Source organism: Microcaecilia unicolor, chromosome 1, assembly GCF_901765095.1.
Source record: "Microcaecilia unicolor chromosome 1, aMicUni1.1, whole genome shotgun sequence".
NCBI classification, from domain to species: domain Eukaryota; kingdom Metazoa; phylum Chordata; class Amphibia; order Gymnophiona; family Siphonopidae; genus Microcaecilia; species Microcaecilia unicolor.
The window spans coordinates 747,458,672-747,483,738 of record NC_044031.1 but is presented as its reverse complement, the minus strand read 5'-3'; the positions used below and the strand labels follow the sequence as shown (position 1 = coordinate 747,483,738).

General features: G+C 45.4%; 1 protein-coding gene across 1 annotated transcript in view; it reads right to left on the bottom strand.

The window, feature by feature from the left end:
• SLCO3A1 (solute carrier organic anion transporter family member 3A1) overlaps positions 1 to 25,067 on the bottom strand; it is a 417,332-nt gene that overhangs the window by 38,920 nt on the left and 353,345 nt on the right. The window contains exons 6-7 of the mRNA XM_030192656.1: positions 20,212 to 20,410; positions 4,230 to 4,368 (exon numbers count right to left, since the gene is read on the bottom strand). Coding sequence (XP_030048516.1) covers positions 4,230 to 4,368; positions 20,212 to 20,410 — 338 coding nt within the window. The remainder of the gene's footprint in view (positions 1 to 4,229; positions 4,369 to 20,211; positions 20,411 to 25,067) is intronic.

The window sequence follows — 25,067 nt, the reverse complement described above, 5'->3', positions numbered from 1 at the left end:
ATGACAATAAAGTGATCTACAATACTAGAACTGCCGAATCTTCACCTGTCTTTCACCATCTGTGGGACATGGACTGTATAAGTCTGTCCGGCATTGCCCTCGGTTACCCCAATGTTGGAGTTGCCAATCCAGGCTCAATATGGCTGTCACTCCTCTGAGTCTTGCAAGATTATTGCTACAGGTTGTGGCCACTATTTTGAACCCAGAGCTACACCCACATACACACACGGACAGTGGCAAGGCCAAATTTATGTGTATTGTGGTCCTTAAGTTGTAACATTTAAGAGAACCCCTTCAATTAAATAGGAAGTGCAGGGTACAAATGTAACAAAAAATAAAAAAAATAAATAAAAAAAAATTACAGATTTAATAGTTTTCCATGCTAGTGAAGTCTGAGGCCCTAAGCTGTAGACTGTCTAACTTATACGTAAATCAGGCTCTGGTCTGTGGCTTTTAAGTCTATCAGCTGAATTTTCAGGATACTCACAATGAATATATATGAGATAAATAAACTTAGGTTCAGGTCACAGCTCCTCTGTAGATTATTCAAAAGCCTCAAGTATAAGACCACTTATGCATCCACCTTTCCCTATATTAGCGCACATTTGTGGAATGGATTACCTAAATCTGTAAAAACTACTCCTGATCATCCGACTTTCAGAAAATCTCTCAAGACAAATTTATTTGGAAACGCTTACGCCAAAGTCCCTCCTTGTATCCATAACTCCTGAACTGTAGCTATCATAACGACTTATTGAACCCTATTGCCCTTCTCCTTCTCTTCTCCTCTGTAATTACTCCCTAACCTCTTCAACTTCAATGTATTTGATTGTTTATTGCCTGTTTGATGTATGTCTTTCAGACTGATGTAAGCCACATTGAGCCTACCCATGGGTAGGAAAATGTGGGATATAAATGCTATAAATAAATAAATCATAGGTATGCAATACAGGCAGTGCATACAATCAACCTCATGCATAATCATTGTAGAGAGCCTGAAAGCCGACTGGTTGGAGGTTTTCCAGGAGGGGTTTTGGAACTACTATATTACTTAAGACACCTTAGAGGTAGGTGTACTAGCATTTCTGAAGTATATGGATTGCATAAGTGTTGCCATACTAGGACATACCGAAGGTCCATCAAGCCCAGTATCCTGTTTGCAACAGTGGCCAATCCAGCTCACAAGTACCTGGCAAGATCCCAAAACAGTACAATACATTTTTTTTTGCTGCTTATCCTAGAAATAAGAAGTGGATTTTCCCTTCTCCACCACTGCCAACTCCAGGCTCCGCTCATTCTGCCTTGCCTCACCCTATGCTTGGAACAATCTTCCTCAACCCCTACGCCAAGCCCCCTCCCTACCCATCTTCAAATCTCTGCTTAAAACCCACCTCTTCAATGCCGCTTTCGGCACCTAACCTTTTGTGAAATACAGTATGCCCTATCAGACGGACTCTACACTTGTCTTTAGATTGTTTAGATTGTACACCTGTCTCTTAGATTGTAAGCTCCTTGAGCAGGGACTGTCCTTCCATGTTAAATTGTACAGCGCTGCGTAACCCTAGCAGTGCTTTAGAAATGTTAAGTAGTAGTAAGTCCATTTTAATAGTGGCTTATGGACTTTTCTTTGCACTTGCTTCACTACTACTACTACTATTTAACATTTCTATAGTGCTACAAAGCATACGCAGCGCTGCACAAACATAGAAGAAAGACAGTCCCTGCTCAAAGAGCTATGTAATAAAAGTGAGCCAAGTATAGGACAATCAAGCCATTGTGACATCACTGATGAGGTTGGCTCTTATTGGTGGACTGAGGCATTATGACATCACAATATTAGCTCTGGTTACAAGAGACTACTACTACTACTTATCACTTCTATAGCGCTACAAGGCATACGCAGCGCTGCACAAACATAGAAGAAAGACAGTCCCTGCTCAAAGAGCTTACAATCTAATAGACAAAAAAATAAAGTAAGCAAATCAAATCAATTAATGTGTACAGGAAGGAGGAGAGGAGGGTAGGTGGAGGCGAGTGGTTACAAGTCAAAAGCAATGTTAAAAAGGTGGGCTTTCAGTCTAGATTTAAAGGTGGCCAAGGATGGGGCAAGACGTAGGGCTTCACATTAAAAGTCATCTGCCGTTTGGATGCCCAGTCTCCCAGTCTTGTAAGGTCGTCTTGCAATTTTTCACAATCCTCTTGCGATTTAACAACTTTGAATAACTTTGTGTTGTCGGCAAATTTAATTACCTCACTAGTTATTCCCATATCTAGATCATTTATAAATATGTTAAAAAGCAGCGGTCCCAGCACAGACCCCTGCGGAACCCCACTATCTACCCTTCTCCATTGAGAATACTGACCATTTAACGCTATCCTTTAACCAGTTTTTAAACCACAATAGAACACTACCTCCTATCCCATGACTCTCCAATTTCCTCTGGAGTCTTTCATGAGGTACTTTGTCAAACGCCTTTTGAAAATCCAGATACACAATATCGACCAGCTCACCTTTATCCACATGTTTGTTCACCCCTTCAAAGAAATGTAATCGATTGGTGAGGCAAGATTTCCCTTCACTAAATCCATGTTGGCTTTGTCTCATTAATCCATGCTTATGTGTATATGCTCTGTAATTTTCTTCTTTATAATAGTCTCTACAATTTTGCCCAGCACTGACCTCAGGCTCACCGGTCTGTAATTACCCGGATCACCTCTGGAAACCTTTTTAAAAATCTGCGTTACACTGGCCACCCTCCAATGTTGAAATGTTTGCATCCATATGATTACTAGCGATCAGGAAGGGCCACTTGCCTCTTAACCACAGAGGCCTGGTCCCACTTTTCGAATTATGAAAAGTGGCTCCATACTGTTGCAGAAACTTCTGCAACAGTATGGAGACACATTGCCATTTTTTCATGTTATGTTGCATTTATATCTACCACCTTCAATGAACAAAGTTCAACCCAGTGTGGTTCACAACAAAAGGGTAAAGAGAACATCAAATCAATAAAAACACATATGCATCAATAAATTATATAAAAGTGATTTTTGATATGTGGAAATTAATACAGGGCCTCTGAACCGTATATTATTACTGTCTTATTACCCGTACCTATCCCCTCACACTCTTTCATGAAATATACTAACATATGCAAACAATCACACACCTAGATGAGTTTGTACTGCTAGAACCCAGTGTAACTGCTTTTGTTTTGCCACTGACCAGATGAAGAGTTGGGTAAATCTCGAAAACCTCCCAAAGATACGTTACCGTCAGTCCAGTAGAAGGGCATCACCTACAAGTTAATTGTTGATCCATATTTCCACAGTAAAAGTGATGAAACGTATGGGGTCCTTTCACTAAGCTGCGGTAAAAAGTGGCTGCGTCTTTTGGGTGCGCGCTGGGCCACTTTTTACCTTGGCTGGGGAAAAGGCAATCTTTTTAATGTGCTGGCGCCAATATTAAAACTAGCGTGCGCGTATTTATGGCCTGAGCCCTTACCGCCACCCACTCGGCGGTAAGAGCTCACATGCTACCCACGTGGTAACCATGCAGCGAGTGCCAACGTGGGCGCGCTGCCAGTTACCGCCAGGAACACCCCCCCCCCCCCCCCCCGCGGTAGGAAATTATTTTCTACTGCGGGATTCGGCACGCGCCAAAATCGGAAATACTGCAGGGTGCCCTTAAGTGATCAAAGTGGTTCTTACTGGTTCCCTTCTCAACCCCGTTTCATCTTTCTCTTGAAAAGATTAATACAGAAATGTTTGCAAAAGACCTACTCATTCTTTGATCAGTCACAGTTCACTGTGATAAGGACCCTGCAAAGTTCTACAAATAATAGTGTCATTTTACTCCACATGGTACGACCTATTTCATTTAATATAATGTTGTCTCGCCAACCCCAGCCTTTGGGGTGCCTCCTATCAACACTCTATTATCATGATCCAATAAACTACGCCCCGGGAAAATTCCGGGATGGCAGACAGGATTTATAACGGTGACCGTGATTCAGTGCGGAAGGTGAAGATGGAAGATGCACGTCTTGAATCCTGTCTTCACTGTTTCTGACTTAGGGCAATCTATTTTAATTGAAAGCGCTCAAAGATTGATTAAAACGGTGGGTTGAGACACAGATCTTCTAGCCACATACTGAACCAGGAAAGCACAATAAGACACAGAAGGCAGCTCAGTAATCATTATTCATCATCAACACCCGTGACTTTACCTTGCTAGTGCAGCCTGCAAAGCAGGCAGACAAGTATGTGATTCCATCTGCCCCGCAAACAGGCGTGAAGGAGTCTGTCTGGCACTCACAGTTATTATTGCACGAGGAATAAGGGTCCATTGAGGAGCTTGGAACTGAGCTGTGAAACCGGAAGAAACAGATACTGGAATTACTAGAGTCATTCACCCTGAAAAGAGGGGCTTCAAACGTTAAGTCTCTCGTTACAAACAGGTTATATCAGAAGGTCACTTTCCACAAACTCCCTTGGTGTCACCCGTCCCCCAATACTTTACACAGCATTATATTTAACCCCCTCTATTCCTTCTCCGACATCACAGGAACATGCTATTTATTTATAGATTTATTTGGATTTTGCTCACACCTTTTTCAGTGGTAGCTCAAGCTGAGTTACATTCAGGTACTCTGGATATTTCTCTGTCCCAGGAGGGCTCACAATCTAAGTTTGGACCTGAGGCAATGGAGGGTTAAGTGACTTGCCCAAGATCACAAGGAGCAGCAGTGGGATTTGAACCTGCCACCTCTGGATTGCAACACTGGTGTTGTAACCACTAAGCCACTCCTCCACTCTAGAATATTGCTATTCTTTGGGGTTCTATATGGAATGTCTTTGAGATTCTGCATGGAATCTTGTCACTCTTTAAGATTCCAGAATCTTATTTATTTAGATTTTGCTCACCTTTTTCAGTAGTAGCTCAAGGTGAGTTACATTCAGGTACTCTGGATATTTCTCTGTCCCAGGAGGGCTCACAATCTAAGTTTGTACCTAAGGCAATGGAGGGTTAAGTGACTTGCCCAAGATCACAAGAAGCAGCAGTGGGGTTTGAACCGGCCACCTCTGGATTGCAAATCCGGTGCTCTAACCACTAGGCCACTCCTCCACTAGCAACATTCTATGTAGAAGTCGGCCCTTGCAGATCACCAATGTGGCCGCGCAGGCTTCTGCTTCTGTGAGTCTGACGTCCTGCACATACGTGCAGGACGTCAGACTCACAGAAACAGAAGCCTGCGCAGCCTTCTACATGGAATGTTGCTAGTGGAATAGCAACATTCCATGTAGAATCTCCAATAGTAGCAACATTCTATGTAGAATCTCAAATATTTCTTTATTTAGATTTTGCTCACACCTTTTCCAGTAGTAGCTCAAGCTGAGTTACATTCAGGTACTCTGGATATTTCTCTGTCCCAGGAGGGTTCACAATCTAAGTTTGGACCTGAGGCAATGGAGGGTTAAGTGACTTGCCCAAGATCACAAGGAGCAGCACTGGGATTTGAACTGGCCACCTCTGGATTGCAAGACCGGTGCTCTAACCACTAGCAACATTCTGTGTAGAATCTCAAATAGTAGCAACATTCCATGTAGACCAACATTCCATGTAGCATCTCAGATAATATCAACATTCCATGTAGAATCTGAAATATTTATTTAGATTTTGCTCACACCTTTTCCAGTAGTAGCTCAAGGTGAGTTACATTCAGGTACTCTGGATATTTCTCTGTCCCAGGAGGGCTCACAATCTAAGTTTGTACCTGAGGCAATGGAGGGTTAAGTGACTTGCCCAAGATCAACTAGGAGCAGCAGTGGGATTTGAACCGGTTTCAAAACCGAGCATGCGCACCTGAGTGGAAAAGCAACCGCTCTGCTGGGCAGAAGAGCAGCGCTGGAGGTGCTCTTCCGGGTCCTCTCCAGCCTCCAAGGGGGGCCCGGCCACGACCCTGGAGTTTTCTCTCTCCTGCTCCTGTCGGGACGTGATCACTCGGGTCCTATCAGGAGCAGGAGAGAGAGAGAGAGACCCCAGCTCCGGGTCTCCCTTGGAGGCCCAGGCCCAGGGAATTTTGCCCCTCCTGCCTCCCCTCTTGGCGGCCCTGCATTTTATATTTTGTAACATTCGGACGGCCAAAACATGCACCTCTGTATTTTGTCACGTTTTGGCAAATAGTTCCAAAATATACTGGTACATCATTCCCTCCCCAGCTTTCACCCAGTCTCGCTCTTGCTCCTGTAACCCCACCCAGCGTTCACCTAGTTTCTTTTCGCTCACCTGGCTTCAGCTGCAGAAGAAAACAGAAGGATTCCTGCTACCCCACCATGGAAGCTTGAGCCACAGGGAGCCGGAGTCACGGTGGGGAAGCAGGAATCCTGCTGTAAACACCATAAGAACTGCCAAGCTTCCGAGGGCCAGAAAAAATAATTTGGTGGGCCTGGTTCTGGACTACGGACCAAAGGTTGGATGAGCCAGCTTTAGGCATTCCAAAGGGTGAAACTAAAGTTTTGCAAATTGAAAGGCAAGGGTGGGGGTGGGGGGTGGGAGAAGTAAGACAGGGAGAGAGCAAGTATGTGAGACAAAGAGAGAAGATGTCTATGTTTTGAGGGGGGTGGGGATTCCTTTCTTTCTCCTCGTTTCTCTCCTCTCTTGGATTTGGCATGCTGAAGTGCTTCTGGCAGTCAACAATGGGGTAAATTCAAGAAATGGAGTCTAATTTTAATCGCTGACACAGGTGCCCTTTTACAAAGTGGCGGTTTGCCCAACACGTACTTACCGCACGCTAATCTGGAATCACCGCTGGCCCAACGTGGGCACCGGCGGTACTTCCACCCCCAGATCGCACCACTTCCCGTGCTAGGGAAAATGGGGAGGGTAAGTTCTAGCACAGCGCTAACCCGATGATAATTGGGTAGCGTCACGCGCTACCTGGTTACCGCTGGGTTAACCTTTACTGCCACCTCAATGAGTGGTGGTGAAGTGCTCCCCCTCACATGGCCACACGGTAAGAGCAATCTTACTGTACGGCAATGGCTATTTTCAGGCTTTTTGTTTTACTCGCCGTGGTAAAAAGAGCCGCAGCGCTCAGGAAAAACGGCCCCTGCTGCTAGCTAGCGCAGGGTCCTTTTTACCACAGCTTGGTAAAAGGACCCCCAGAATGCGCTATGCAAGAATTCTATAATGGCCATTACATGCATAGTTGCCGCCATAGAATACTAACCTAAGTGTCCATTTAGGCATGGAATTTTAGGTGTGCGCACTAGTGTGTGCGCCTAGCTGATGTCAGTTACGCGTGTAGTGATAGTATTCCATAACCTGGGCAAGCCCCCGACTTACCCCATCCCTTCCCATGTCCACACCTCTAGAAATTGTGTGCGACACATTTTGTGCATGCAGCTTCTAGAATATCAACTAAAGGCAGGTGCGCACTTAACTGCTACTTGGTGTTAATTAGCGACAATTAAGGCCATTTACTGCCTATTGCTCGTTAACATTAAATATCTCCTCATTATTAAATTAATTTATGTACGCAGCCGACCTTACTCTATAACTTGCACATGCTAATTTGCACATTAACCCCCTAATTCTATAAGTTGCCAAAAACAGTACACGCAATGTAATTGAACAAGCTAATTAGCAGATAATTAGGTTAAGAAGCAATTATTGACATTAAATTTAATTGGAACTTACCTGCCTAAATTTTGTGTGCGAGTATAAAAAAAGAGGGGGGGGGGGGGTGAAAATGGGAGGGTCATGGGCTGAATGGGGCAGTCCTAGCATTCACCCATATTGTTACAAAATATGGGGGGATATGAATCCAGTTCAGGTGTGTACATTTGTACCACATTTCAGTTGGTGTAAATTGCCATGTCCAAAGTTAGAAGCAAGCCCCCCGGCCATAAGCGCTATTTTATTTATTTATTTATTACATTTGTACCCCGCGCTTTACCACACATAGCAGGCTCAATGCGGCTTACATAGTAACAGTAAAAAGAATTACAAAGTCTTTAAGAAGATTATACAAATTGTAGTAAATGTAATAATAATGGAGTTAACGGATAAGTAAATTGAACATAGGAGGGATTGAGTGTCGAGGGAAATGAAAGTTAGGAGGTAGGCGTAGGGTGTGGCTAAGTTTAGGTGTGGCTTATAGAACAGTGCTTTTTTCGGCCATATATAGAATTCACCCCTAAGCGTACATTTTAGGGCGCAATTCTGGAAAATTAGGGGGACTGTGTCCAACCTTTCCAGACAGTAATACTACCTCAACCAGCCATAAGGTTACGGTGACAGCCTATTTCCCTTCCATAATGCTCCCAGTCTTTATCATCCAACAAGCAGGAATCTGGTCTGGGACCCGAAGCTAGGTCTCATATAAAGACAAGGGAACGAAAGAGGAGGAAAAGAACCTCACGAAAACGGTCAAAAGGCCAGCTCTAAAACACTGCAAGGTACAAAATGGCAATGTGCCTTGCCAATCACTTATTCATCTGCTTTGCTTACCCACCTTCCACTGATCAATATAAGATCAATATATAATGTAAGCAGATTACAAGAAAATAATTCACATATCCATAAATAGTTTAAGAATGTGGAAATGACCTCGCCTTCATAAAGTCAAGGTATTATAAATAATTTTGTTCTTCTCTAAGTTCAAATGCTAACAAATACCACATTTCTGAAAGTCAGGGTACTTTTCGCAATCACAGCTGAGATGATATGAAAGTTCTCCTCATTTCATGAAACAGGTCAGCTGACCAGTCTGGAAGCATTTAAAAAATCAACATTAAAATCTTAAAATTTGTTCTTGCTGCTCCTGCCTGGTTAAATCACGATGAAGAATCCAGTGCCATAGCGAGGGTGGCTGACACTCGGGGCGGTTCGCCGGTGTGCACCCCCCCCCCCCCCGGGTGCAGCACGGTGCACCCCCCCCCGGAGCGCATTCTTACCACTAGAGTAGGAAAGGGGGGGGGGCAGGCGGGAGGGGCCAGTCCGCCCCGAGTGCATGTCGCTGGGAGCTACGTCGGCTCCGCTGGTTCCCTGCTCTCTCTGCCCCGGAACAGGAAGTAACCTGTTCCGGGGCAGAGAGAGCAGGGAACCAGCGGAGCCGACACCCCCCTCCCCCCAGCGGCGTGCACCCGGGGCGTACCGCCCCACCGCCCCCCTCTTCCTACGCCACTGGAACAATCTCTGAGCAGATATCGAGTGACACTTAACCATACCGCGGGCACCCTATGGCTATTGCCGCGACAGTCTGCACAAACCTTACTGTGCTAGCAACGTCCAATTTAGACCGGTTCTAGCTAGTTTAGCGTTCACGTTATTCAGTGAGTAATGCACAAAGAAGTTCTGTGTGGCTTTTACCATTCGCGGTAGCAGCCAAAGACAGTCATATGCAAATCTATTACAACTAGCTGATTAGCATATAGTCATATGCAAATGTATTACAACTAGCTGATTAGCATTAAAATGAGCATTCCAAGCGATGCACAGAAAGGTGAACCAACCTTTAATGTGCAAAATTTTATGGGAGGTCAGGAGCAGTCGTAGCATGATGGCGACTTCTCAGCAGAGAAGTGTACAGTCAGTGGAGGAGTGGCCTAGTGGTTAGGGTGGTGGACTTTGGTCCTGGGGAACTGAGGAACTGAGTTCGATTCCCACTTCAGGCACAGGCAGCTCCGGGCAAATCACTTAGCCCTCCATTGCCCCAGGTACAAATAAGTACCTGTATACAATATGTAAGCCGCATTGAGCCTGCCATGAGTGGGAAAGCGTGGGTTACAAATGTAACAAAAATAAATATATATTTTAATAGTATTTGCACGTGTGTGTTACATATGCCATGGGTGTATGTCCTGCACATAACAGCACTGTAAAAAAAGTTGTCATGTAACAAAAAAAAAAAAAAAAAGCTAGAAGCACATTGTGGAGGTGCATCTACAGCACCCGCAGCCGGAAAAAAAGCTACACAAGGCTTCCAAACACGCGTATATAAACAATAACCCCCCCGGGGCATGAAAGTTGTTGTGGAACCCTACAAAAAGAACCTGTAAAACAATTACATAGTAACATAGTAGATGACGGCAGAAAAAGACCTGCATGGTCCATCTAGTCTGCCCAAGATAAACTCATATCTTGAATTTGTACTTGTCTTTTTCAGGGCACAGACCGTATAAGTCTGCCCAGCAGTATTTCCCGCCTCCCAACCACCAGTCCCGTCTCCCATCACCGGCTCTGGTACAGACCGTATAAGTCTGCCCTCCACTATCCTCGCCTCCCAACCACCAACCTCTCTTCCCCCCACCTGCTCCACCACCCAATTTCAGCTAAGCTTCTGAGGATCCATTCCTGTTGCACAGGATTCCTTTATGCATATCCCACGCATGTTTGAACTCCGTTACCGTTTTCATCTCCACCACCTCCTGTCATAGAACTAAAAAAAAAAAAAAAAAACGGCTGAAAAGCACAATGTGGAAGTGCGTCCATATGCCTAGGACACACGCTTCTATGACGCAGCAGGAGCTTCCAGGTCAAGTCGAACCAAGCTGCATGGGGGTTAGGCGATACCATACGATGGTCATTTAGCGATCTGAAGACCCAAACAGGAGTATAAGGAATAGTTAATATTGCTAAATATGATGGTAGTTCTGCCTTGAAAGACAAGAAGCAAGATTTGAAACTTTATTAGCAACGCAATAGGAAGTCAGTGATATTTCTTCAGCAAAGGAGTGATGTGATGCTTCTCAATATCAGCCAACACCCAGATAACTTCTGGCAGCAGGGTAAGATCCAGATATTTTAAAAAAAATTGTTTTTCCTTCATGCTATCAGCTTTGTGTGTCTCTTAAAATTTCAATGCATCAAATTATTATTGATTGATAGCCACAGTCACCTGGATATATAAATTCAGATCATGAGGGATATAGGCACCAATAAATAAATAAATAAATAAATATTCAGTGTTATGCCTGGATTATGTCCGATATTGATATTCCTATCTCAGAAAATCTGAAAATTCTTGGAGTCACCATTGATCGAAACCTCACACTCGATACCCACGTGAAGAATATACAACGAAAAAAATGTTCCAATCGATGTGGAAACTTAAAAGAATAAAACCTTTTTCCCAAGAAACATCTTCCGCACCCTAGTACAGTCATTAGTGATAAGTCACCTGGACTACTGTAACGCTCTGTACGTAGGCTGTAAAGAACAGACCATTAAAAAACTCCAAACAACCCAAAACACGGCAGCCAGACTCATTTTTGGAAAACCCAAATATGAAAGTGCGAAGCCCTTAAGAGAGAAACTGCACTGGCTTCCGCTCAAGGAACGAATTGAGTTCAAGATCTGCACGACCGTGCACAAAATCATTCATGCAGATGCCCTACTCTATATGTTAAACCCAGTGGACCTGCCGCCCAGAAACGCCAAAAGATCGGCCCGCAAATTCCTCAATCTGAACTTCCCCAGCTGTAAAGGAGTGAAATACAAACAGGCTTATGCTACTACCTTTGCGTACAAAAGCACACAGTTTTGGAACGCTTTACCCATGGCCCTGAAAATCATGAACAATCTAACTAGCTTCCGCAAAGCTTTGAAAACACTTCTCTTCAACAAAGCCTACAAAAGTCATCCTCAATGAAACAAATCATTCCTTAAACCACCCAAGTGCATCAAAAAACACCTCTCACATGACCTTACCTAACACCTTTCCATCTAAATCCTCTTATACCTCAGCTTATGATCGACTGTGTTTAAATCATGTAACGACTTTATCATAACAATACTCTGTAAGCCACATTGAGCCTGCAAAAAGGTGGGAAAATGTGGGGTACAAATGTAATAAATAATAATAATAATAGCCGGATCAAATTCAGCCTTAAATATTGCTGACGGCCGACAGTTGAATACCAGGCTCTATGTTTACACCCGAGGCAAAGGAGGGTTTAGCGACTTGCCCAAAATCACAAAGGTGCAGAAGTGAGATTTGAACCCCACTGCTCTAAGGGGCCCTTTTACTAAGCTGCGGCAAAAAGAGGCCTGCGGCAGTGCGAGCATGACTTTTGGGCGTGCGCCAGGCCAGTTTTTGCCGCTTCCTGGAAAAGGGCCTTTTTTAAGGGGCTGTAAAATGGACGTGCGGCAAATTAAAAAACGTCCATTTTCAGCCTGAGACCTTACTGCCACCCACTGACTTGGCAGTAAGGTCTCACGCGCTACCCGGCCGGTAGACATGCATCACGTGCACACTACTGTTTACTGCTGGGTAAGCACCACGCGGTAGAAAATATTTCATACCGCGTGTTTTCGACGTGCGCCAAATTCAGAATTACCGCCTGGGGCACGTGGTAGCCGGGTGGTAATGCTGATTTGGCACGCACTGGACACGCGTAGGGCCTTACGCATCTTTGTAAAAGGGCTCCTACGCCATTAGACTTCTCCTCCGCTCCATATGCAGAGTAAAACATACCCAAAATAATAATATAAGCAGATACCGTTTTATTGGAGTAACAATACAATCCAGGGGAAACTTTATGACTGAGCACGCAGGTAAATTGTAAGGGCACAGAATTTTTGAAAGAAAAGTATGGTTGTATCTTTGATAATTAATCCCAGTTTATATTCACATCTTCTCTTTAAGACAGAAAAGTATACCTGGTTATTTTTATTTGTTCTTATCAAAAGGTTTTATTTAAGGATTAAGGCCTCAAAAACCTGATTTTTCCTAGGAAACCATTTTGCGCTTTTATAGGTGTGAGATCACCATGTCAACCTCAAGAGGTGCCCTGAATAAAATAGATGTGAGGTTATACAAGACCATCTCAACTTCAATTAGGGCTCTGTTACTTCTCTGGTCATTTATAAATCTTTAGGCTGAAAGAATGGCAAGCTGTAGAGGATGAACAGACTTGTCAGATAATCTTAATATAACCGCTCTCACACAGAGACATCATCCCACCTTGTTACATTAGCCCACTCACTGCATACAATCAATTATCAGATACCTGTTCTCAATATACCACTAACGTCTGTTCTATTTTCCCCATTCATATCATAATCTCATTATTACACTCTGTTAGACTTTCTGTGGGGGAGCATTCTACTGTTCCAAAAATCCTCACTATACTGCCATCCCTTTGCAGTGATACTTGGGTCAATGTAGACATGGCTGTTTCAGAGTGACAGAGGTCACAGTCACCACTGTGACTTTATCACGGCTTTGCATCTGAGCTACCTTTTAAAAGCAATTTCCCAGTAGGTGCACACTGAGTTGGCACCGAGATCAGAACAGAACTTTCCTCAGGGGGTAGAGGATTCCTTATCTAAACTGGATACAGGGCTGCTGGATTTTCTTTTCAGGGACACAGTACAGCTATAGAAGTGATAAGTAGTAGTAGTAGTTAATTCTGAATAATTGGAAGGATGTTGCTCAACTGGATATTAATCTCTGGTGGAACACATGAAAATAGCCCGGAAATGAAAATGTATTAAAAAACAAAAACTGAAAATGGATTAAAAAAAACCCTGCTAACAGAGAACATTAAACAATTATTATTTTACCTCTAATATTTCGAACTAGGGAAATCGGGTTTGAATCTTACTTCTCCTAATAATGCTCCCTGTGACTTGTATCTTTAATAATTAATTGGTACCAACAGAATCTCTGCCCTCTGGGCTGTAGGAACCTACCAACTCTACCTGAAACTAACTCACCTTGAGCTTACACTTGGAAAACGGAGTAATTACATCCAAATCCTCACAGCCCTAGAAAGACTGTGATATGGCCTAAAAGTCCTGGCATTCACTTAACCCTCCATTGCACTAGCTCACTAGGGACAGAGAAGGTACCTGTATATAATATGTAAACAGCTTTGGTTATACCACAGAAAGGCAGTACATTACTACTACTACTTAACATTTCTAGAGCGCTACTAGGGTTACGCAGTGCTGTACAGTTTAACAAGAGGTCTACAATGTAAGGATAAACATGACCAGTCCCTGCAATTTCCCTGTGCTGTTTTGGAAAGACAAGCTGGAGGGAAGAGGCAGCTGAGAGGGGTGGAGGAATGCCCAAGAAATGAGGGGAAGTGAATAAAGTGAGGAAGGATGTGGCCTAGGGAGGGACTGGAGCCATATAGATGGGGAGAGGGGATTACAGCATGTGTACTACTAGGGAGACAGACTACTGGCAAATATATTCAGATTTAGAAGGCCTGCCAGCCATTAGCTCTGCTTAACTAAAACCATAGCTGTGCCCAACTTTATTAGGAGTTTACCATTTTCGTGCAGGAGGCTTGTCAGATCTGTAGGTTCCCTCTTAGCTTTGGGCCATGTACATATTAGGCCTAGTTTATGCATCAACCCTGCCCTGTTTACGTCTACTGTTTTCCAAAAAAAAAAAAATGGGTAGAGGATGAACTAACTGATCCAATCAACTACTAATATTCAATACAATCCTCAATCCAGGTCTTTACTGGAAGAAGTAACTAACTCCTTAGTCTCACTCACACACACAAGGAGTGACTCAGGCTGCCTATACTGCAGCAGGACATGTTTATCCACTCCTACCCTAGCTGAGATAATATTTAACCATTTCTCTGACCTCAGGTGCAACTTTCTTTGAATCAATCACCTTACTTTCTAACTCTTCCTACTTTCTTACCCTTCTACATGTTACATCTTTGGTTCACCCTTCGCTATCACCTATAATGTTCTATTACGTATTGTGTTGACATTGTAAATAGTATACCGCAGTGGCGTAGCCAGACTGCCAATTTTAGATGGGCCTGAACCTAAAGTGGGTGGGCACAAAATTTTCTCTCTACCCCCCTTCCCCAGCAAAATTTAGTCACACTAATCAGATGCATTTGTCACACAGGGTAAAGTGCTGCTTTTCAGTGCATCAGGTTTCAGAAAATTTATTTAAAAGCCTAACACCCTTTTCAATGAGCTTTCAGAGGCCAAAACCTCCTGCCTCAGGTCAGCATAACGCTGTTACGGTATCCTCTCCTGACCTAAGGAAGGAAGTATTGGTCTCTGAAACTTTATTAACACAGGACTTTATCCTAAATTAAAATAAAATTATTTTCTTTACCTTTGTTGTATGGCCATTTACTTTTTCTCATTGTGTTGCTCCCAGTCTCTAGATTCTGCTTTCCTTCGTCTTTCTCTTGCCAGGGTTTCCTGTCCATTCATCACCTATGGCTTTTCATCATCTTTTCCTCACCCTTGTTCGCCACATGCCCCTTCCTCTTATTCTCCAGTCTTTCCCTACTCTGTCCTCTCCCTCTTTCCATCCAGCAGCTCCCCTCTTTCTCTCCCCATCCTTCCAGTGTCTCCCCTCTTTCTTTTGCATCCAACGTCTCCTTTTTCTCCCTACCCTTCCATCCAGTGTCTTCCCTCTTTCTCTCCTTATCCTTCCACCCATCTACCCTCTCTCCTGATCCTTCCATCTAGTGTCTCTAACTCCCCTCTCCTTCTATCCAGTGTCTATCTCTCTACCCTTTTCTGTTCAGTCTCCTCCCTCTCTCCACATCCTTCTAGTTTCTCCCCTTTCTCTCTGCATCCTTTCATCCATCTCCCCTCTTTCTCTCCCTATCCTCCCATGTCCAGCAGCTCTCTCCCCTCTAGTCCCTTCTTCCTCTTCCTTCCTTGTCCAGCAGCTCTCCAGCTCCTTCCTCCTCTCCCTCCCATGTCCAGCAGCTCTCTCCCTTCCATCCAATCCCCTCCTCCTCTCCATCCCATGTCCAGCAGCTCTCTCCCTTCCCTCTAGTCCCTTCTTCCTCTTCCTCCCTTGTCCAGCAGCTCTCTAGCCCCTTCCTCCTCTCCCTCCCATGTCCAGTAGCTCTCTCCCTTCCCGCCAGTCCCTTCTTCCTCTCCCTCCCATGTCCCAGCAGCTCTCTCCCTTCCCTCCAGTCCCTTCTTCCTCTCCCTCCCGTGTCCCAGTAGCTCTCTCCCTTCCCGCCAGTCCCTTCTTCCTCTCCCTCCCATGTCCCAGCAGCTCTCTCCCTTCCCTCCAGTCTCTTCTTCCTCTCCCTCCCTTCCCTCCAGTCCCTTCTTCCTCTCCCTCCCATGTCCAGTAGCTCTCTCCCTTCCTTCCAGTCCCTTCTTCCTCTCCCTCCCTTCGCTCCAGTCCCTTCTTCCTCTCCCTCCCATGTCCAGTAGCTCTCTCCCTTCCCTCAAGTCCCTTCCTCCTCTCTCCCTCCCATGTCCCAGCAGCTCAGCCATTTTCCCTCCAGGCCCGCCCATCCACAACCTTCGCCCGCTGTCGCTGCCCTTTTGTCCCGTGGAGGCAGCGTTCAGCGTTTCCTTCCTGCCCTGTCTTCTCCCCAGGCTCCGCTGCATCGTCCCTGCAAGTGGAATACTTCTCCTTTTCGGCCGTCGCAGCAGCTTCGCTCTCCCCCACCGTGTTCATCCGGCCCTAACAGGAAGTGCATCAGAGAGGGCCAGAATGGACGCGGCAGGGAGGAGCGAAGCTGCCTGTGTGTATGGCAGCGCAGCGCGACGGCCGAAAAGGAGAAGGATTCCACTTGCAGGGACGATGCAGCGGAGCTTGGGGAAAAGACAGGGCAGGATGGAAACACTGAACGCTGCCTCTGCGGGACAAAAGGGCAGCAACAGCGTGCGAAGGATGGGCGGGCCTGGAGGGAAAATGGGTGGGCCTGGGCCCGTCCAGGCCCACCCGTGGCTACGCCCCTGGTATACTGTGCCATACTTTGTATTGTTTTTGAATATTTTTACTGCTGTAATTGTCTATTGCTCATGTTTGATCTATTCTTACTGTACACCGCCTTGAGTGAATTCCTTCAAAAAGGCGGTAAATAAATCCTAATAAATATTCCAGGCTAGAGGGAAACAGCAAAGGTCCACAATGTGTGCCTCTACCTTGTGCCTGTGCTGTGAACTGCCTACACACTTAGGGTTACCATATGTCCGGATTTACCTGGACATGTCCCCGTTTTGAGGGCTTGTCCGGGCAACCGGGCGGGTTTTGCCAATCTGCCTGTTTGTCCGGATTTCTGCCTCCCGGCCCTCCCCTCCCCTTACTTACTATTCTACTGCCCTGGTGGTCTACTGACCTCTTCCGCCTTCAGGGCAGGAAAGAGCCCCCTCTTTCCTGCCCGGAGCACTGCCCTGCATCCTGTTGCTGATCTCAGCGCTGATTCAAAATGTCCGCCGTGAGTTGAAGCGACCTCGAGAGACTTCAACTCTCGGCGGCCATTTTGAATTGGCGCCGAGATCAGCAACAGGATGCAGGGCAGTGCTCCGGGCAGCAAAGAGAGGGCTCTTTCCTGCCCCGAAGAAGTCACTAGACTACCAGGGCAGTAGAGTAAGGTAAGGGAAGGGGGGTGATGGGGTGTATGAAAGGGGGGGAGGGGAATATGTGACAGGGGGCGGTGCAAGGGTGTGAAAGGGGGCGGAGCGGGGGTGTGAAAGGGGGCAGGGCATGTGTCCTCTTTTTTGGGGGACCAAATATGGTAACTCTATACACACTGTACGTGAACTGACTCCACCCTGTGCCTGTGAACTGCAACTGCAAAAGCCAGAAGTCCCGACCTTGAGACAGCAGTAGAAAACGCTGGCCGAAGTCGGTCTGGGGACTACTTTATTCTGCTGGAGTAGGCTAGATAAGTGCATTTCACTTGGTTAAAAAAAATGATAAGAAATGAAAGGGTGGTGCTTTTGCACTTAAATTATGGTGTGGGCTTTTGCCAATGATGACGAGTTATTAGCTCCGAAGGTTCTACCTGGAGCTCTTTGAGGCTTTTTCCACCCACTTTTCACTTTGTTGAAATCTATAGAGTTACTTCACAGACTTGAATATTTATTGAGGTTTGTATCAAATATTTGTAGTTGGTCGCATCTACTGTTTGTCAGCTCTGGCTATTTTGCCTCTGCCTTGGTGTTATTCCACACTTTGCTTGCTTATTGCCGAATTATAAATTCAGCAGGCATTAAATCTGTCACATGAATGTAGTGCGAGGTTATTTAACGTGAGTGCCACCATGATAGTGCTGCCTTCATAACTGAACCCCAGGCTTTCTTTCCCAGTAAGGTGAAGTTAAGCCTGACCTGTTGCCTGGAGGGAAAATACCACATGCAAATGAACTTTTATTACATTGCTGTGATGCTATATCTAATTTTATTCTATTTTCTTTTACACCAGCACTCTGTACAGCACTCTGTACCCATATGCAATCAATCAATCAATCAATCAATCAATCAATCTCATCATGATTAAAGTGGATACATGAGGTACAGAGACGTAAAACAGGTTACTTAGAATCACTGGAAGTGGCAACAGCAGAAACAGGATTTGAACTCAGATCGTCTTCTTCCCAGCTCTTTAATCACTATCAGGGGCATTTTCGAAAGAGAAGGGCGCCCATCTTCCGACACAAACAGGGAGATGGGTGTCCTTCTTGCAAGGTCGGCCAAATCGGCATAATCGAAAGCCAATTTTGGGCGCCCTCAACTGCTTTCCGTCGCGGGGACAACCAAAGTGCAAGGGGGCGTGTCGGCAGTGTAGCGAAGGCTGGACGGGGCGTGCTTAGGAGATGGGCGTCCTCGGCCGATAATGGAAAAAAGAAGGGTGTCCCTGACAAGCATTTGGCTGACTTTACTTGGTCCATTTTTTTCATGTCCAAGCCTGTAAAAGGTGCCCGAACTGACCAGATGACCACCGGAGGGAATCGGGGATGACCTCCCCTTACTCCCCCAGTGGTCACCAACCCCCTCCCACCCCCAAAAAATTTTAAAAACATTTTTTCCAACCTCTATGCCAGCCTCAAATGTCATGCCCAGCTCCATCACAGCAGTATGCAGGTCCCTGGAGCAGTTTTTAGTGGGTGCAGTGGATTTCAGTCAGGTGGACCTAGGCCCATCCCCCCCTACCTGTTACACTTGTGGTGGTAAATGTGAGCTCTTCAAAACCCACCCGAAACCCACTGCACCCACATGTAGGTGCCCCCCCCTTCACCCCTTAGTGCTATGGTAGTGGTGTACAGTTGTGGGGAGTGGGTTTTGGCGGGCTCAGCACCCAAGGTAAGGGAGCTATGCACCTGGGAGCAATTTATGAAGTCCACTGCAGTGCCCCCTAGGGTGCCCGGTTGGTGTCCTGGCATGTGAGGGGGACCAGTGCACTACGAATGCTGGCTCCTCCCACGACCAAATGCCTTGGATTTGGTCGTTTCTGAGATGGGTGTCCTCGGTTTCCATTATCGGCGAAAACCGAGGTCGCCCATCTCTAAGGTCGACCATCTCTTAGGTCGACCTAGATGTTGAGATTTGGGCATCCCCAACCGTATTATCAAAATGAAAGATGGATGCCCATCTTGTTTCGATAATACGGGATGCCCCACCCCTTCGCGGGGACGTCCTCAGAGATGGGCACCCTTAGAGATGGGCGTCCCCATTCGAAAATGCCCCTCTTTGCCATCATACTTTCTCATATGTACCTTTTTCAGTGCTGTCCACATGTTAGATAAAAATCTGTTCTAGGTCAGTTCCCAACCACCAATTCCCACTGAGCAAATTCCCACCACACCAGAGAGGACAATTCCCACCCATAACCCCCAACACTCTAGGACAAGTAATCTCTCTCCCTTTCCTCTTCCAGATCGTTTGAGAGGGGACAGTACTCCTCAAACCCCTCTCCCACAACATTATCTTTTACATATCACTTTCCCCTTCCAGACATGCAGTTTGTGAGGGGGCGGCAATGACCCATACACATGCCCAAGCTAGGTTTCAACCTAATTCATGTTTAATCTGGGCTCTAAATGTCATAAATAAGTAAATAAATAAATAAATAAATACAAACTGTAGTTCATGTGGGGGGGGGGGGGGGGGGGGGGGGGCAAAGCCACCCCATACCCCCCAAACTAGGTTTCAACCTAATTCAGCCCCTCAAAATGACACACTGGTTATGATTTATAAAACAATTACCAGGACTTATGGGACCCAAAACGAAAAAGACGCTATGGCCACTACAAAAAAAAAAGGGGCTAGGGAGGGTGGGAAATGACCGGGGGGGGGGGGGGGGGGGGAGAGAGGAGTCCTTGGTGGCAATTGTCCCCATACGTGGGAATTGTCCTAGGTGGGAATTGTCTCGGGGGGGAATTGGTGGGTGAGAGCTGTCCGGTGGGAACTCGCCCGATATTGTGAAAATCATACCAACATGTTCCCGGCAGACTCACTTGTTTCCATAGGGAACAGTAACCCCAGCCACAGGCCCCGTATCACAGCCCAAGAAGAGGAAGGAGACGTAGCAAGCAGTAGACACCAAATTCACCAGCATGGCCATCCGAATGGCTCCCAGGGCAGACAGGCCCAGCTTCTTCACAAGAAGGCCCCCTAGGAAAATTCCCAGGCACGCACACGGTATGGCCGTCATCCCTGGGGACGGAAATGAAGGGGTTACAATTAAAGAACTTCATACAACACTGACAACAAAAATATTAAAGTTGAGGTCTACTGATGTCACAAGAAAACTTATTTCAGACCTGATGATCCTTTCATTTGCTTCTTGTGTCGGTTTTCACACGTGAAAGCAACTCTTCATTTATAAAACTATCTTGTGGAAGATACAGAGCTTAGTGGTACAGTTTTATTATACAGCTGAAATAGTCTACTACTACTACTACTATTTAGCATTTCTATAGCGCTACAAGGCGTACGCAGCGCTGCACAAACATAGAAGAAAGACAGTCCCTGCTCAAAGAGCTTACAATCTAATAGACAAAAAATAAAGTAAGCAAATCAAATCAATTAATGTGAACGGGAAGGAAGAGAGGAGGGTAGGTGGAGGCGAGTGGCTACAAATGGTTACGAGTCAAAGAGGTGGGCTTTCAGTCTAGATTTAAAGGTGGCCAAGGATGGGGCAAGACGTAGGGGCTCAGGAAGTTTATTCCAGGCGTATATAAATAGTCAAATCAATATTCAAATAGAGCGGTTGGTAGCTTTTCTGAAATGCCAGCCGCCGGAACGGAAATGGATTTGGATATTTAGTGGTGACTATTTGCGCTATCTAAATAATGACAGTACTTAAATCTTTTTGTTGTTGTAACGTTATCTGGATAGTTATCTGGATTGTGGGCTGGTCATCGTTCTAGAACACAACTAACTGCACACGACGATATTCAAAGTGCAGTCGAACCATGGAGCAGTACCGAGACATTCTCAGTTTTGTTCTCCATTCACTGTTCCCTCTAAGCTGAGCAGCAGTCCTGCTGCCAGTAAAAAGGGGGGGGGGGGGGCTTCAATATTGTGTTTTCAATTGCTAGGGACAGGCAGGCTCCATGGAGTCCTGCAGAGCTTGCCTGTCCCTTACTATTCAAAATGTGATAGTGAAAACAGTGCCACACACTGGCAGGACTGTAGCTGGAGGACTCCCACTCAGCTTAACTTTGGGTGCCATTGATATAATTCCCCTAATGTGACTAGCTAGCCACATGCACCCTGACTGAGATCAATTGCATACACGGTATTCGACTATACATACAAAAGGCAATTGTAAAATCTGACACCTCCATTTAGGCACGCTGATACCGAGCAAGGCGCAGTAATTCTATAACAACCATCTGTGCACCAAAATGCCATTCCAGAATACTAGTAGAGAGGTGTGGTAGCCGTGTTAGTCCACTCTTAAAGGTTATCAATAGAAATCAAACAAAATAACACATGGAAAACCCGTGAGGAACTGGCGGAGGATGTACAAGAGGAGCTAGGGGTGGCACTCGCATTGGGAGCGCAACAAAAGGTACCACTCACCTATCACCATAGACATTTAAAGGACATGACTAAAGAACCAGACTTTGAGAGACTGTCTGCCCAGTGGAGTACAGAACTGGAGATCAAAATAACTCCTGCAATGGTCCGTGAACACCTCCTGGGATATCGCAGGAACACCGATCAAGCAGTTTATTGGGAATTACAATTTAAATTTGTATTGAGAGCACATATACCGCCTAGGAGGGCGTTCCACATGGGGGCATCGCCGGACGGAGCTTGCCCTAAATGCGTAGAGGAAGGAGCAACGCTGGGACATATGTTTTGGGGCTGCCCCTACATCCAACAGTTTTGGAAGGCCATAAATGGACAAATACGAGCTATGTGGCACTCGAATTGGATTCTGGACGCCAGACTCCTCTTTGGACACCTGAGGTTTACAGGGCCTCCAGTTAGAGGACGCCGAGCATTTACACTACGCACAGTGATGGTGGCCAAGAGAACAATTCTGAGGGCCTGGATGACTAAAGAGGGCCCTACAGTGGCTCAATGGAGGGGGCAGATGATTCACCTGCTACGCACTGAGAGAACAAGAGTGAGAACTCAACGACCCCCCCCATGCCCGGATCTTCTGGGCTTGCTGGACTCCGTTTTGGTTGACGCTGACCAATCGAGCTAAAGGACAAATAATGAACATGTGAAACTGCTTAAGCACACTTAGACAATGGGACCTGCGAAGTAAGAGTCTGTGATGATAATGAGAGGGGGGGAAGGGGATGAGGGAAGTAAAGGGAGGGCAAGGGATAAAATGAAAAAAGTTACTGGGGAGAGAAACAGTTGTATAGATCTTGAAAGATATTTGCTAGTACAGATATGTGGTTTATTTTGCAAAACAAGAGAAGTTAAGCACTGTTGAAATCTGTTGATAAGTTCTCCTGAATAAAAATTATTGAAACATAACACATGGAAAAGAAAATAAGATGATACCTTTTTTATTGGACATAACTTAATACATTTCTTGATTAGCTTTCGAAGGTTGCCCTTCTTCCTCAGATCGGAAATAAGCAAATGTGTTGGCAGATAGTATACATAAGAGAAACATCAAAGCATTACTTTGACTGTCTGACAGAGTGGGAGGGTGGGGGTATGCATGGGGACATCAAAGCATTTCATTGATATTCTAACAGGATGGATGTTGGTAGGTGAGAGGAGGGTAGTAAACAGAGAAATAAACATAAATATAACCCATTATAAACCATAAAGCTGTATTTCTCTGTTTATTACCCTCATCTCACCTACCAATACCCATCCTGTTAGAATATCAATGAAATGCTTTGATGTCCCCATGCATACCTCCGACCCACCCCCACCCTCCCACTCTGTCAGACTGTCAAACTAATGCTTGGATGTTTCTCTCATATATACTATCTGCTACCACATTTGCTTATTTCCGATCTGACGAAGAAGGGCATTATCGGCGAAAACCGAGGTCGCCCATCTCTAAGGCCGACCATCTCAACAAAGCTAATCAAGAAATGCATTAGGTTATGTCCAATAAAAAAGGTATCATCTTATTTTCTTTTCCATGTTTTATTTTGTTTGATTTCTACAGAATACTAGTGTAATCCACGTGGGTGCACCTACGTTTAGGTGCAACCATTTACACCATATCAATAGCAGGTGTAAATGGAGTGGAGGAGTGGCCTAGTGGTTAGTGTGGTGGACTTTGGTCCTGGGGAACTGGGTTCGATTCCCACTGCAGACACAGGCAGCTCCTTGTGACTCTGGGCAAGTCACTTAACCCTCCATTGCCCCAGGTACAAATAAGTACCTGTATATAATATGTAAGCAGCATTGAACCTGCTATGAGTGGGAAAGCGCGGGGTACAAATGTAACAAAACAAATGGGCTTGCATACGTACGCCAAGTAGTTATGGGTGTCACTTGAAAATACGCCTGTGGCCTACCCATGCTCCATCCATGTGTACCCCCCCCCCTGCAGTTATGTGCTATAGAACTTAAGACCTACTTTATATATCATAGAATAGCGCCTAGCAGGGCCTCCAAGGGCGGGGGGGAGATTCCTCAGGCCAGGTCTCCAAGGTGGGCCCAACTGCTCTGCTGGCCTCAGGTCCTTCTTCCTGCCGCGTCCTGCCTTTGTGGAAACAGGAAGTTACTTCCCAAGAGGCAGGACACAGCAGAAAGAAGGACCCATAGCTGGAAGAGCACTGTCTCAATTGCTGCTGCAGAACGGGGGAAGTGGAAGGGGAGCAGCAGCGGCGGGGGGGGGGGGGGGGGGGGGAGGCGGGACCCTGAAGATTGTTTGCCCCAGGCCCAACTTTGTCTCTTATGACGCATACTATACCACACTATACTAGAGGCTTGTATCCGGCCAAATCCCTTAAAAAAAGGGTGCAAGGTGGGTAACAAAAAGACTCAAGCATAACAATCGTATAGTTACCAAAAGAAAAAGTAGAACTTCTGTATAAATCACAACACATTCTTTGCCAAAAGTTTCAGTTTTCTCCGAAACAACAGATAAGAGGAAGAAGAATGAATATCCTGTAGAAGAAAGTTCCAAATTCTGATGGCATGGAAAAGTAAAGATTGACCATAGAGCAATCTATATTTTACACCTTTCAAAGATGGTAGATGCAAAATAAGACGACCCACATTTCGACCCATAAAAGAAGTACCTGACAAAGAAAATAACAAAAGGAAATCATCTGTAGCATCACCATATAATGTTTTAAATCTAAACAATACAGTCTAAAAACAATTCGTGCTTCTATAGAGAGCCAATGGAGACCAACAAATAACGGGACATATGATCAAATTACTTTCCTACAAATCAGTCTAGCAGCTGTGCTCTGAAATCAGCCTTGGCTTCTTCAGTACTTTCTGCGAAATACCTAGTTATAGTGAATTACGAGTACATAAGTACCGCCATACTGGGAAAAGACCAAGGGTCCATCAAGCCCAGCATCCTGTCTCTGACAGTGGCCAATCCAGGCTTCAAGAACCCGGCAACCCCCCCCCCCCCCCAAAAAAAAAAAAAAAAAATTAATAATGTTCAATGGACTTTTCCCTCAGGAATCTGTCCAAATCCCCTTTATAGTCCGGAGATGACAAAATAACAGCCTGAACCAATACTCTGAAATGCTGAGGAAAAAATAAAGATCAAATTAAAAGTAAAAATTTCATTGATCTGAGGTTCCATCGTTAAAGATGAGCCTAAAAGCACCCCTAAGACCCTAGACTCCTTATCCACTGAAAGACATGAACCATCCAACAATATGATCGGAACTGGTATATAACTCTGATT